Raw genomic sequence first — 14,030 nt, forward strand, 5'->3', positions numbered from 1 at the left:
TAGCCTTGCAGCCTGGCAGGCTAGGAGACTGTTCACCCATTCAGAGTTGGCCTTAGTGTCTGGTGGGGCCAGCTAACATATGGAATATGTAAGGTGGAGAGATAGGCTTGATGTGATAAAGAATGGATGGTTACATGCGTAACTGAAGTTCTCTGAGTGGAGAGAATCTCTCTCCAGCTAAGACCCACTCTGAAACACAGCCCAGTCAAGGTCAACTGAGGAGGCAATGCATGCATGGTGCTTCTATAGCCTCGGGTTTAATCAGTGCGTGGCCACCACAGGTGATGTGTCTTCAAGAATAATTCACATCAGCTGCCCCCACGGGGGTCAGTCCTATGGACTCAGTCATATGGAAAATGTAGAATGGATTGATAGGTTCTCTACTCAGAGAACCTGAGGTACGCATGTAACCATCCGTTATATGAAGTTTATTTATTCACTATTCTCAGTGGCCTTAGAGGTGATTTCTTCATTAAAAAACCATCAGTGAGTGATATTCCAGACATCAAACCAAATAATGAGATCTGTAACAACATAAATGATTAAAATGCAAACAGCAAAGTATGAAAACAAATAGCTTGGGGAGAGGCATTGCAAGCTTGCACATCAGAGAATATGAAGGTAAGGAAAGGAGTGGAAGTGACAGCAGCCGTGACAGCAGGTGGAGAAAATGAATTGATAGGTGGAATTGATCTTGTTAACTGGAGGCAGCAGTGTGAGACCAATCACATAACACCCCCCCCCCCCCCCCTCCCCCTCCCCCTCCCACCCAGAAGCTGGGTCAGATGGGGAGGGAGGGCGAGGGGGCTTGCAAATGGTGATGAATCGAGTGGGAAGGGTGAAATACAGAGAATGTTTAAGAGATGTGAGATGAATTGAACGACAGCGAGAAGTATATTACTGTCACAGAAAGAGATGGAAAAACAAAGCAGGGTGTGAAGAAATAAAAGGGAGGGATGAGGCCGAGTAATGCAGAGTCACAGTGCTTTAGATGAACAGGGAGAAGACTCCATGTTTGTGCCACTCTGTATTTTAAGCAGGAGGGGTGAGGGAGCGGCGTGGACATTGTGTATGGATGCTGAGTCGTGTTCCTGTCTGTCTTGGCAGAGATCCGGGAGGCGTTTCGGGTGCTGGATCGTGATGGCAACGGGTTCATTTCCAAACAGGAGCTGGGCATGGCCATGCGCTCTCTGGGTTACATGCCCAGTGAAGTGGAGCTGGCCATCATCATGCAGAGACTAGACATGGACGGTGAGTCACATCCTCATGCAGCACATGCACACACACACACACACACACACACACACACACACACACACACACACACACACACACACAAGTGCAAAGATATGCAGCACAGTACATATTTTGCATCCCAGTTCCCCTCATCTCTTCCGTCATGTACAGGCACATGATAAAATTGCAATAGTGTTCTCACCATGAGGAAAACAGTCCTGTCAGTAGTGAAATTCAAAGAGTTGACATATATGACACTATTTTTCCTTGCACTCTCCTCACTTCAGATGCATGCATACATACATATTCCCACGTGTGATGCATAAAACATGGATGGATACATGCTTGAGTGTGTACTGTTGTTCACCACTCACCACTAAACATGTGTATGAATGTAAAAAGTGGAAATGATCTCACTACAGATGCACTGGACATTTTAGCTCTTTGACATGAAAACACTATTTTTTCATATGCATATATCCCCAAGGCCTGCTGATGCAAAGAAATAACATAGATGGAGAAATGTGAGATGAGATGTGATGTGTGTAAAGTGGTAATCCCAGTCTCACGTTGCTCAGAAACCAAACTGTGTGTTCATTGCATTTGCAGGGACTTTGTAACCTGACCGCTGAATTACCTGCCCACTCTTCAGAATTTTATTCATTCAATTCAGAAGTCTGTTGTTGCCCTCATCAGTGACTTTGTTGGAAATGTATTCAGGCCAATCAGTGCCTTTGTTGGTGGGACGAAAACCTTGATGATATTATGAAGCTGTGCCAGAGCTATAACTAGAAAAATGGTGGCAGCCATGGTTAATATAGATGCTCCTATCCTGACCACACAAAAATAAGAGCAATATTATGCGCTGAAGGCATTTGTCTTAAATGTTTAAATGTCATGATTTGTAGACACTGAGTGCCATTGTCATAAAGTTGATGTTTATTAAACATAGTTTGTGCACTGACTAATGCCGTGTTCATCAAGTGAGGAGGTTTGTTCGCTATAACTGGGAAGCCAGACAAAAATCATGTAAAATGGATTTGTGGTTGACACAGCAGCAATACATCCGAAAACAAGGAGAGAAAGTGGAGAAGAAGCAAAAACTGAGACATGAAAATATTGTCAGTCTCAGGCTGTTGTTTCAGACACTGATGGAGCTGTATTGTACCCCTTTATATAGGCTTTTTTGTCTAGCAAATATTTTTATAAGCACTGGCCAAGGGGTACTTGGCTGAAAAAATATTTCAAAGGGGGCACCTTACTGAAAAAAGTTTGAGAACCACTGTATTAAGTGATACCTGTAGTGGTGATTATGACTAATAACGTCCATTCGATGGTGTGATAACAGTTGAATCAGGTGCAAGAAAACACAAACACAGCTAATCACTGTGTTTTCCAATCTGTGTACTACATGGACAACAACCCACATTTTAAAAAGAGTGTGAGGCGCAAATGTGCAAATGTAGGACATGGGGCCAGATCACAGGAAAAATATCCGAGTTTCCCTCGCTGCTAAAACACAGCCTTTGATAAATGTTTTTCAGTTTGGCTGCGGTGACAGAGAAAAATACTACAAAATGTTCAAGGCTCATATTAAAGTTTAAGAACTTGGACTGCGTTTATTCCTCCTTCTGACTCATCCGCATCGCAGTCTTGGAGACTACAGCTCCTTTTGCGCCTCAGGGCAGATCTTACTGCTCTGTCTGCTGTGAACCGAGAGGCAGGGCACCAACGCCTCTGTTTTAGGAATTTTCTGAAGTATAATGTTGTTTATTTATTTACTCATTTAAGTTCTCCTCTTATTTGTGTCTCCATGTGTGCAATACAAGTTCCCTGGGCTTGTTATGTGGAAGAGCTCTTGCTATTTTAAATGGCCCACAGCAGCTTGCTCTCACTTACTGATATCAGTGGCAAAGGGTTTCTGAACCTGAGGTGGGGCCATTAGCTGACTTCTCAGTAGGGGCTTTTTCTTCTGGTATTTGCCACATCCTCCATTCAATAAAGATGGCTTCCAACTGGTATATGTGGATGAGTGAATGAATGAATGAATGAATAAATGAATTCAGAAAAAAAGGCACACTCAAAGATGGTAGGGTGGTCGTTCAGATGCAACCATAAAAATAAAAGTGGCACAAACACTTTTTGCCACTTTTTGCACGGAAACTTCCACTGCAACAACACAGTGTAAATTTCCGTGCACTCACACTGTTTATCAGCAGACTCTAAGGGTGATTTTTCACAGGCAGAGTTTAGGTCGGCCCAGTTGAGCTCTGGGCCTCAGTGCAGTTCGTTTGGGCCGGTGTGAACACAACAATCAGAAAATCAGTAAATGGGAAATGCTAGCAGGCGCGGACAAACTTGGACTCAAAAGGAGATTCGTTGTCTCACAGAAAGACTTTATGAACATCAGCGCATTTTTTTCAAGCTGCCTCCCGCGTTTCATTTTCAAACACTATCATTTGCTGTGAGTGATAAATACAGAGAGTGTAGAATGAAATGACCGGCGATAGGCAAACTGCATACCTGCTGTGTCTTCACTGTTCAGTTTACTTCTCCTTACTTTTCAGAGCTTCCTTTTTCCGGTCGGTAGTCATGGAAACACGACGCTCTGCCAGTGCTGCAGCATTTGGACCAGAGCGAAAACGCGTGTGAATCCCAACCATTCTAGCTGAAAAATGAAACAATGATAATGATAAACAGTGATGATTCAGTGAGGTTACTCCCTATAAATTTGGCTGATGTCACATAGCAGCTAAGGAACATACTGTTAGCTTTTCCTGTTCAACTTCCAGAGGGCAGTCGGAGGCACACGGCCCCTTCACTTTTTCAGCAGTTTGGGGAAACAGCAGACATGACTTTTCTTGGTCTTGAGGAGCGGCAGCATTTATTATCTGACACACCGCCGTCTTTACTGCACCTTTACTCTGCTCCACTCACATTCACTGTCAGTTTTCTGCCGCTTGCTCTCTCACACACTCAAAACCACACACTCGCTATTCACATACATTATGCACTGCCTTCCTGCTTAACTGCTACACTGCTCTTAAAGGAGCACTTTCACATGGGGGGCCTTTGCCGTGTGGTATGTCTGATGCAGATGCAGACCGTGTGACAACAGCACATGATTCAGATAATCGATTGATAATTCAGAAACGATACAATCGTGCCTAAAAACACAAGCTAATCCAATATCTAGCAACTGGATGAAAATACAGGATACCTTTTCCAAAGATCCAGAGGGATAGATGCTGCTTAGATGTAAGCGTCAATGAGAGTAATCCAGAATACTGTCTTTGCATGTCTCTATTCTGCAACACAGTAATAATAATAATAATAATAATAATAATAATAATATATATATATATATATATATATATATATATATATATATATATATATATATATATATATATAAAAACTACCAGTGCCCATTTTGTTAGGAAATTACACAATTCTTTTCTTGTTATTTCCTGTTTAAATTGGAAAGTAGGTCCAATGTGTAGCATCTGCAAAAAACAAACAAAAAAAACAAAAAACAAAAACAAAAACAGGAAGAAATAACCTGATAGTACTTTCACAAATAATTGTAACTATGCAGTGATGTGTATTGAGAAATGCTGTTTTTTATTATTATTATTATTATTAATATTATTATTATGGTTTTATCCAGTTTGTTCATTTGTGTTTATGTGTTAAAAGTGTCCACAGATGAGAGCTGATCATTTTTTATTTTTCATTTTTTAAAATGTTTTCTCTTTCTTTTTAACATCCAAGACAAATGCTTTTTTTTTTCCCCCATACACAGCAGTTTGACCAATAACTGCCCTCTGTTGAACCCTGACATGATATCTAAAGAATGCACAGTGTGTATGGGGGGTGGCTGGTGTGTGTTTGGCTGATCAGTGTCTGAGCAGATAGAAAGGCCCATTCCTCACCAGTGATTTGGGATTGATAACACTGCAAAGAACCATCCTTCAGAAGATAAATGGACCAACATAAGTGCTGTAAAAGGGCTGGCCTGTGTGTGGATGCACCTCCGCTCGAGGTTGTTGTCAAAGCACTGATGTTCAAAGCAGTTTGTGAAATTATAATCTCATATTCATGTGCACTGACATAGTACCAAAGAGCGGGCGATCAAAAGGACAAGGCAGTGAAAGGCGGATGAATGGAGATTGATGTTAACGACTGTATCTTAGCCAAACAGGCGGCTGTGTGGGTCGGATCCTCGTTCACAGCCATCGATTCTGAGCTTCAGCAGCCAAGCCCAGCTGATTGCTATAAGATACTGATGGATTATCTGATCATTGTCTCTGCTGTCGAGGCGAGCGAAGCGACTGTTATTGAGCTCTGCATGCCCTTCATGGAGACGTGAGAATGCACGTCTTTGTTGGAGATCAGAGCACTGCAGCAGACTTTGGTTTTCACTATAGATTATCCACTCTGCTCTTCATCTCTGAGGCCTGGTGTTTATCAAATGACCTTGATGTTCACTCTCTCTTATCTTTGCTATTGTTCATTACAGAGCAGCAATCAGTTTTGATTCCTCTTTTAATTCCTCTCTAATTGTATTCTCCTTTTTTCAAAGACACAAGGAAACAGCATTTGATGTCTCACTTTGCAGAAATACGAAATGTATTTCAAGTTGAAATAGGTTGAAATGTAACACGAGGAAGATGATTCAGTTTCCCCTGGGTTGCAACAGCGATGTTTGAGTGAAAGGAAATAGGGTTTTCATGACTGAACACCAACAATGAATTCACCACTTAGCCATGTTGCTACACTACACTTTGAAAGTTACAAAGTTGTAGTTTTTATGTTGTGGGGTTATCATTCAAAAAGCTGTGTTTTTTTTTTTTTGTTTGTTTTTTTTTATGCTAATTTCAAGGTCATTTTCCTGTAACCTTTTAAAAATTACTTGCAAAATTTGGGGCCATTTCTTGCTAATTCCACATTGCCTTTTGCCCATGGTTTTAAAAGCAATTTGCTCAGGATTCAAAATGTTGTTCAAACGCCTTTCACAAGCATTAAAAACAAGAAATCTGATGCTGATCCAGGTTTCAAAGGGTTAATCTGAACATTTTCTCATTTACAATGAAGCCAACAGTCAGATTATTTGGTCTGAGTAAACATATTGATTTTGATAGGTTGAATGTGGAATAATTGTTATATACTAAATCCAGCTAAGGGTGGCACGGTGGTGTATTGGTTAGCACTGGTGCCTCACAGTAAGAAGGTCCTGGGTTTGCATGGGTTTCCTCCCACAGTCCAAAGACATGCAGGTTAGGGGAACTGGAGATATTAAACTGCTCCTAGGTGTGAATGTCATTGTTTGTCTGGGTGTTTCTGCCTTCTGTTGCTGGAGCTGGGATAGGCTCCAGCAACCCCCCGCGACCCTTGTGAGGATAAGCGGTTTGGAAAATGAATGAATAAAGTCAGTTTTCCATCATGGCATTTACAGTTTCTTTTCCCAACCTATCATAGCCAATACGTCACTCATGAGTCCCAATATATATACTCACAATTACTGTATTTTACCGCCATCCTGTGTGACATTAAACCTGTTCACCCTGTCGACCCTCATCTCCACTTTCATCCATCTATCTTTCCATCCTTACACAGCGGGGGTCTCAGCGCTGCCTCATTTGTCCCCCCGCCGCGCTCTTGCCACACGGCGTACGCACGGTTAAAAGCGCGATCGATGGCATCAGTTGTGACGCTGCAGGTGCCAGTGTTGGTGGGGGCAGGTTGAGCAGCGCTGCATGAGTGGCTTTCCCAAACTCAGGGAGAGGTTAAATTAGAAAAAGGAAAAATGTTTTGAAAGAACGGAAAATTGGCAAGAATCGCAAAAGTCCTAAAAGTCATAAAATTGCATATTCTCTGTTGTATAACGTGAATCTCCTCATTCTAATATGCCTTCAATTAATTCAATTCCATGACAGCTGCAGAATCATCTACGTACCCCTCTAATCACCCCACCTCGTACTGTCTCAGTTAAATGACTTTTGGATGTTTTTTTCACTCACCTCTTAGTTTTCTTAGCTGTTGGATTGTCTGTTTTTTCAATGTAAAGCAAGCGGTTTCTCGTTTAGGTTTCATTTAAACATGCAGATTGTAAAGACTGGCAAACTCAGAGGAACTCTTGTTTCGTATTTTGCCTTCACACACTCGTATTCATATTCACATTCATACATAAACATGTACACTCACACATGTACACATACTCACATAGGTCTATGCACTCTTTTTTACACATCTTTACACACATTTACTGCATTGATCTAATGTATATTTGCATTGACTTAATGTATATTTGCTCTTTTTTGTTGGTTTGTTGACATTTTTTCTTTTTTTTTATGTAATCAAATTTTGAGGTGGGATTCTCTTATAAGCCCCTAGAGGTTTTCTGTATCTCACCTGCACAATCTATTGTTATGTCATTCTTGTTCTGATGTTTTGCTTTTATTGTGCCAAAAATAAATAAATAAATAAAAAATTAAGAAAGAGTAAGGATTGTGCAAGGGGGGCCCAAGAAGCCCCCGCTGGGTCTATAAAAACTTTTCACAAACAAACAGAAGGGAGGAATAAAGTTCAAAATAAAATTGAAACGCAAATGTGTCATGCAATTCAAGGTTGCACTGCTGTTATAATCCTCCTGTTACTCATTGGAGTTATTCACTTGAAAGTCAAAACCAAATGACAAATTATAGGCAGCCTCCTCAACAAGAAGCTATGATCCATTAGAGGGAATTGACTGGATGTTCACTGCTGTCTGCAGTTAAAGAGCCTTGATGTGCTGTTGACATCTGTCAGCGAGTTATTAACCGGTGTTTGAATCAGTGCACACAGCGGGTAATAAAGATTTAACATTGCTGTAACTTTGATCTGCTTCACATCTACAGTTGTATTACATGAACCCCACTGAGCCAGTCAGTGCTCACTGCTATTATTACAGTGTCTGATGTAAATTGTAAATGATGTTTTAAGATGTATGAATTGAAGGGACCTCGCCCCAGATAATTACAACAAAGACAGGATGACTTTCTACAAACACATTGCTCACGGAAACCTGTGGAAACTTTTTTTTTGCAGCTCTGTAGGCTTCAGTTACTTGAGCGCTGTGCAGCCGCTGTGCAGCCACTCATTGCTGTGTCCTCCTTTCCCTTCGTCGCCCTGTTTCACACTCATACAGTTGCACACATTCAGACTTTGGAGCTGCCTGGTGCAAACACAGCTCTGTTGGCCGCAGATTGCTTTGCTCACATCAGTCTTTGTTGTTTGGAGTGGAAAAAGCATTTCACTTTTCCCTCTCCAGTCCTCTACTCCCTTTAAAAAGATTCAAACCAACACTATATATTTAATATGAAAGACCATTTGTGCATTCATTTGTGAAATTTCCTCTGAGCTTCATGATATACAGTTGAAACTGAATGGCAATATTGGGGGAAGGAGAAACGGGGGCATGCATCTGCAATCAGATTAAAACCCATAAAGTTGCAAGAAAATGACAAGCGTCAGTTATTCTATGAGGTTCTGTTCTGTTCTCATGGATGTTGCCTTTTGTGTATTTCAGTCTTAAAGGTCACTCTTGTGCCCATTGAGCCACTTGATATCTGTTCTAAACTGCACCACTGAAGAAGGTGCAAACATTCTTATTATGAAGTGTCAGTCTCAAAAAAAAAAAAAAAAAGAAGCATACCTCAGCTGTGTTAAATGATGCATCAGCCATCAATAATGTGTCACCGCTGGTCTGGATACTCGGCTGAAACGAGTATCTGGTACGGATAAAGAACTTTTGACGAGTACGAGTATTATCCGAGTAATATGAGTAATATGATCTGTGCTCATGATGAATGAAACTCCTCATTGGGGAGCGCCCCTCCCCTACACACACACACACAGTTCACTGCAGCTGTGGAGCTGCGCTGCCACACACACTTTTTCTTTCCCCGAATCCAAATCTGAATTATTGCCCCAAAACAAACACAAATACAATTAGTGTTGCTGCCGCACTCCTCAAGTTCTCACATCGTCTTTCTAGCAAAATGTTGTCAGTGTCCCAACATAGAAGCATCACACACAGAGCATAGAGAGAGTATGACAGTTTAGCCATGATCAGATTGTGGCAGGTTTTCAAATGACTGATAATAAATGCGAGTGCATTTTGTATCAACTTTCACTGTGGCCAAAAGCAACACAACCTAATAAACTTTTGTGAAATGAATACCAAATCTGATGTGGGCAAGACTTATGTGAATATCCCAAAAGGATTATAAGATAATGCTGCCGATGAAACATGACATTTTTATCTGTTTGTCACATGAAAAGGGTATCTAATAGTTAAGTAAAGCAACTTTGGTTCAGGTGAGGGTAAAGGTTCTGGTTGTGGATAAAATGGGAACAGCTTAAAATTAAAATTTTACTCGCAATATTTTCCTATTTTATTCTGTTTTTATGGTGACTCTGTAACATCTGTCCAGGGACTACAGATGAAAAATAGCCTCTTGGCTAACTCTGGCACATTTACAGCAATGTTAATTAATGTGCACTGTCCCTGTTAAATAAACAAACAATGCAAGAATAAATAACAAAAATAGATGTGTTTCAGTTATAGGGGTAAAAATATGGAATGGATTAGATAATGAATTAAAAAATTGTAGTTCAATAAATAAAGTTAAAAAGATGTACAGATCAAATATAATAGCAAGATATCGAGCAATAGTGTGATATAAATAACGTAAAGGTTAGTTTCTAGTGCTTTTCTGTATTTCTCTCTTGTCTTGTAAATTCAAGTGATATATTGTTTCATTTCTTTTTAGTTGTTTTTTGTGTTTTTTGTGTTTTTTTTTTTTGTCTGTTTTGTGTTAGTCTCTGTTTACTGTTTGTTTTCTGTTCTTGTTCTGTTTGTGTTGTTGTATTTTCTAGTAAGAAGATATTTAAGGGTCTAAAGGTTAGGCACAATAAGCTTAGGCTTCAGCCTACACCTTTTTGGTCTGTTCTCTCTATGAAAGTGAAAGAAAATTGTAGTGTATTAACTCACTCTCAAATGACCAAATAAAACTACTACTACTACTACTACAAATAAAATGAATAGAAATTTGTGATGAGATAGGATTTGAACCTGTGATGCTGGAATTGAAGACAAATATCTCCACCCACCATATCAGTCACAATGCCCTTTTTCTCTGCACGTTTCCTTTTCCTAGATTCTTGTTTTGGCTGTTTATGTAATAGTTATCAGTGGAGATCGACAGGACAAGGTTGGGTAGAAAGAGGGAGATAATATTCCACAGAGGTCGCAGGCTGGACTGAAGAAATGGACCCAAGAAAATATTTTCAGTGAACTTAACATTTTGTTCCATTTTGTTCCTTTTTGTTGTCGTTAGGTGATGGGCAGGTCGATTTTGACGAATTCATGACGATCCTGGGACCCAAACTCCTGTCGTCTGAAACGAGAGAGGGCTTCCTGGGGAGCACGATAGACACTATCTTCTGGCAGGTAAAACATTATTATCCTAAGCACTCCTATTTAACTTTACTTTGCAGAGATAAAGGTTCCGTGGAAATGGGAATTGAGGTGTGGATCTATCTCAATTTGAATCGTGATCCCGTAGAAATTGAACGGAAGCAGAAGAGACATTGAACTGTTTGCCGTGGTCGTTTGACTTGCACAAAAGAAATTGGTGGGACCATAAATCAGCCTGTGCAGTGTCTCCTCCATAAAATGTGCACAATCCTCAGTTCCCCTCTAGCAGCAAGGCGACAAAGACTGTGCACAGAAAATGCCTCTCCGTGCTTCGTACGGCTCCACGACTCGTTTGGGCGTTACAGCAAAACATTACCTCAGTGAGTCTGCGACCTGCTACTAGTCAGTTTCTATGGAGTTTGATACAGCGACAGCAGTGATGAAATAAAAATGGCCCCCGCTCTGACTGCCCTGCTGTGTTCATTTGAAAGGGAATGTCCGTTCTGCTGGAGCGGAAAAGGGTCTAACGTGGTTTATTCTCCACGGTATACTACATCCAAAAACTATATATTTTAGAACAATGACTCACCCTGTGTTTGTCTTGAATGTCACAAAGAAGTTTCTGATCTCATGCCTGATGGTGAACAAGGGTTCCAAAAATAGCTGATCCACAAGCAGCAGCACAAATGATATGAAGATGTCTCTTTGAAAAGGTCAAACTCTTTGTGTAGCATCATCCAGTTCTTGATTCTTCATTTCTACTGTGTGTGTGTGTGTGTGTGTATAAACAACATATAGTTTTGGCTGAAGTACTCCTTGAAGTCTTATCGGAGGAGAGTGTTTCCTGCTCACCAAGCCAAACAGTAACTATTTTTCCTGTTATAAAGGTGAAGACAGCAGTTCACCTTTCCTCTCAACAAAAGTACACCTATACATTCTATTAAAGGAAATATTGCCATTTTTTTCTCAGTTTTCCCACTCACACAGTTACTGCACCCCAGCATAGAACAATCTGTATTGCACTGTGTCTGATATCCTCTGTGTGCTTCATTGCATTTTACTTTGTACTTCATAATTGCATACTCACTGCAAAAAGTCAAAATCTTACCAAGATTCTTTGTCTTATTTCAAGTAAAAATGTCTTATTTCTAGTCAAAATATCTCATTACACTTAAAATAAGACATGATCACCTCAGAAATAACTTGTTTCAAGTAAATTTTCACTTGTTTCAAGTGAAAATTTACTTGAAACAAGAAACAAATTCTTACTTACAAATTTTTACTTGTTCACTTGTGTCACTAGTAAAAATTTGCTTGTTCCATTGGCAGAATTTGTTTCTTGTTTCAAGCAAATTTTGAAAATTGTCTAAAAACAAGTTATTTCTGAGCTGATCATGTCTTATTTTAAGTGTAATGAGATATTTTGACTAGAAATAAGACATTTTTACTTGAAATAAGATAATCTTGGTAAGATTTTGACTTTTTGCAGTGGCATGTGTTGTATTCATTGTTGCACTTCAGAATATTCATGTTCTGTACTCGCTCTGTAAATAGTTTGTTTACTATTGTGATCAAAAACATTGATCTGAAGCTTCGGAGGCTGTTCTGTAAATAGTTTTCTAATAAACAATAAATATAGCAACTTCTGATCAACCCGTATCAATTTCAGGCTTAAAATAACCTACCAGTTAAGCCCCGCCCATTTCCGGTCAAACCCCACCGTCTTCCGGTTTCGATGGGACTCCATGTAGCTGAACAGTCGCTCAGAGGACAGTCAGTTGAATAAGAAACAACAAGATGCAAAATGTTGAGAGTGAGAGTGAAAGAAACCGATTGAGTGAAGCTGGCACAAAGTTAGCGATGAACGTGTGAACGATGGAAAGAGTGAGAGCAAGAACGGGAATGATGACAAAGTGAGCAGACGCAAGGGAAGGAGAGGGCCCTGCCAAGTGCACGGATAGTAGCGCTTGTCAAGGCCCTGCCCTCGATGTAATCATGGGCTTGACCCGGGCCTTTTCGCTTGTGGTTTACACACCGAGGACACGAGCCTTTGGAGGCTTGAATGCAGACAAAGTGGATGCTCTGCCAGCTCTGTTTGGCTGCTGCAGTGACCTTGGCTTGCATAGGAGAGCGGTTTTTGGGGCTTGTTTGTTATACACACACAAACCCACATTTATCTTTTTATGAATGAATGCCCTGTCGTAGGCACCAGCAGGAAATATCCCCGATGTGTATGGAATATTTGTCTGTTATTTGGTGGGGAAAATATATATATTAAGCTCGATTCATCAAGGTTACTCATCACTAATGATTGGTCGGTTTTGCTGTTCTGTTTTGTGCTTAGATCCTCCTGTTAATGGGCAGTGCTGTCTGACTCACCTTCTTATTTATTCACTTTGTGCTCACTGCACGTCCTGTTTGAATGCCTTGTCTGAATCGAAGGTTTGTCAGGTGTTTTGAAATGCTAATATCATTTTTTGGAATAGCTAACCCTAACCCTTTTTGGGTTGGCCTGTGGGTGATGGCAGTCGATTCATGCTCTCCTATTTAAAACCAATATTACTCTTAATTCTGGGTATTTCGGCCGTTGTGGTTATCACGGCCAGGAGGACGAGTGTTTTTGTGTAAAACCAGCAGGAGCAGGACTGTTGAAGTAGTGATGCCTCAACTTGATACAATAATGTTGTGCTGTTACTATTATTGTTTAGATTTTTGATAGTAATAATGGCAGTAATAATGATAAGGGCGAGGGTTAGGAATTTAGTGGTGCAAAATATTGTCAAACAATTATATAAATGAATAGCTACAATAAAGACTTAATGGTTTACTGTAATTTAATTGACTTAACAGACTGTGAAGGAGCATAAGAGAAAAAAAAGTATTACAATGTAAATTATCTTTGCAATACAAGCAGACATAAAGTATTAACACCACTCTGAACTCCAGCTATAAACTTGAAAGTCCACCCAACAATTAAGCAAATATCAAAGTGATAGTTCTGATTTTAATACAGTTGTTGGTCTATGTAGGTGTAATACATCCACTAGGTTTGGTTCTGTAACTCCTTCACTCATAATCGTGTTGTTTTTCTGGTTTGGATCTACTTCATTTGGTTTGGAGCAGTAGATTCCCGGTGAAGCTCTCGCTCCGGTGACAGGGAAGGGAGTTAATGGACAAAACTTACACAGACCAACTAATACCACTGTATGTGCAAAAATCCGAACTATAAACTCATTATGACTTATCAATGTGCAGAAACTAAACTAGACAATGTTTGTAAACATGCTTATAAAAATAAGTTTTCATTTACGTTAGCTGTGCCAAAAATGAA

General features: G+C 40.1%; 1 protein-coding gene across 1 annotated transcript in view; it reads left to right on the forward strand.

The window, feature by feature from the left end:
• Positions 1-14,030, forward strand: part of LOC115370146 (calcium-binding protein 8-like) — a 98,197-nt gene that overhangs the window by 33,196 nt on the left and 50,971 nt on the right. Inside the window, exons 3-4 of the mRNA XM_030067024.1 lie at positions 1,108-1,251; positions 10,620-10,732. Coding sequence (XP_029922884.1) covers positions 1,108-1,251; positions 10,620-10,732 — 257 coding nt within the window. The remainder of the gene's footprint in view (positions 1-1,107; positions 1,252-10,619; positions 10,733-14,030) is intronic.

The sequence above is a fragment of the Myripristis murdjan genome, chromosome 13 (assembly GCF_902150065.1).
Source record: "Myripristis murdjan chromosome 13, fMyrMur1.1, whole genome shotgun sequence".
Classification (NCBI taxonomy): domain Eukaryota; kingdom Metazoa; phylum Chordata; class Actinopteri; order Holocentriformes; family Holocentridae; genus Myripristis; species Myripristis murdjan.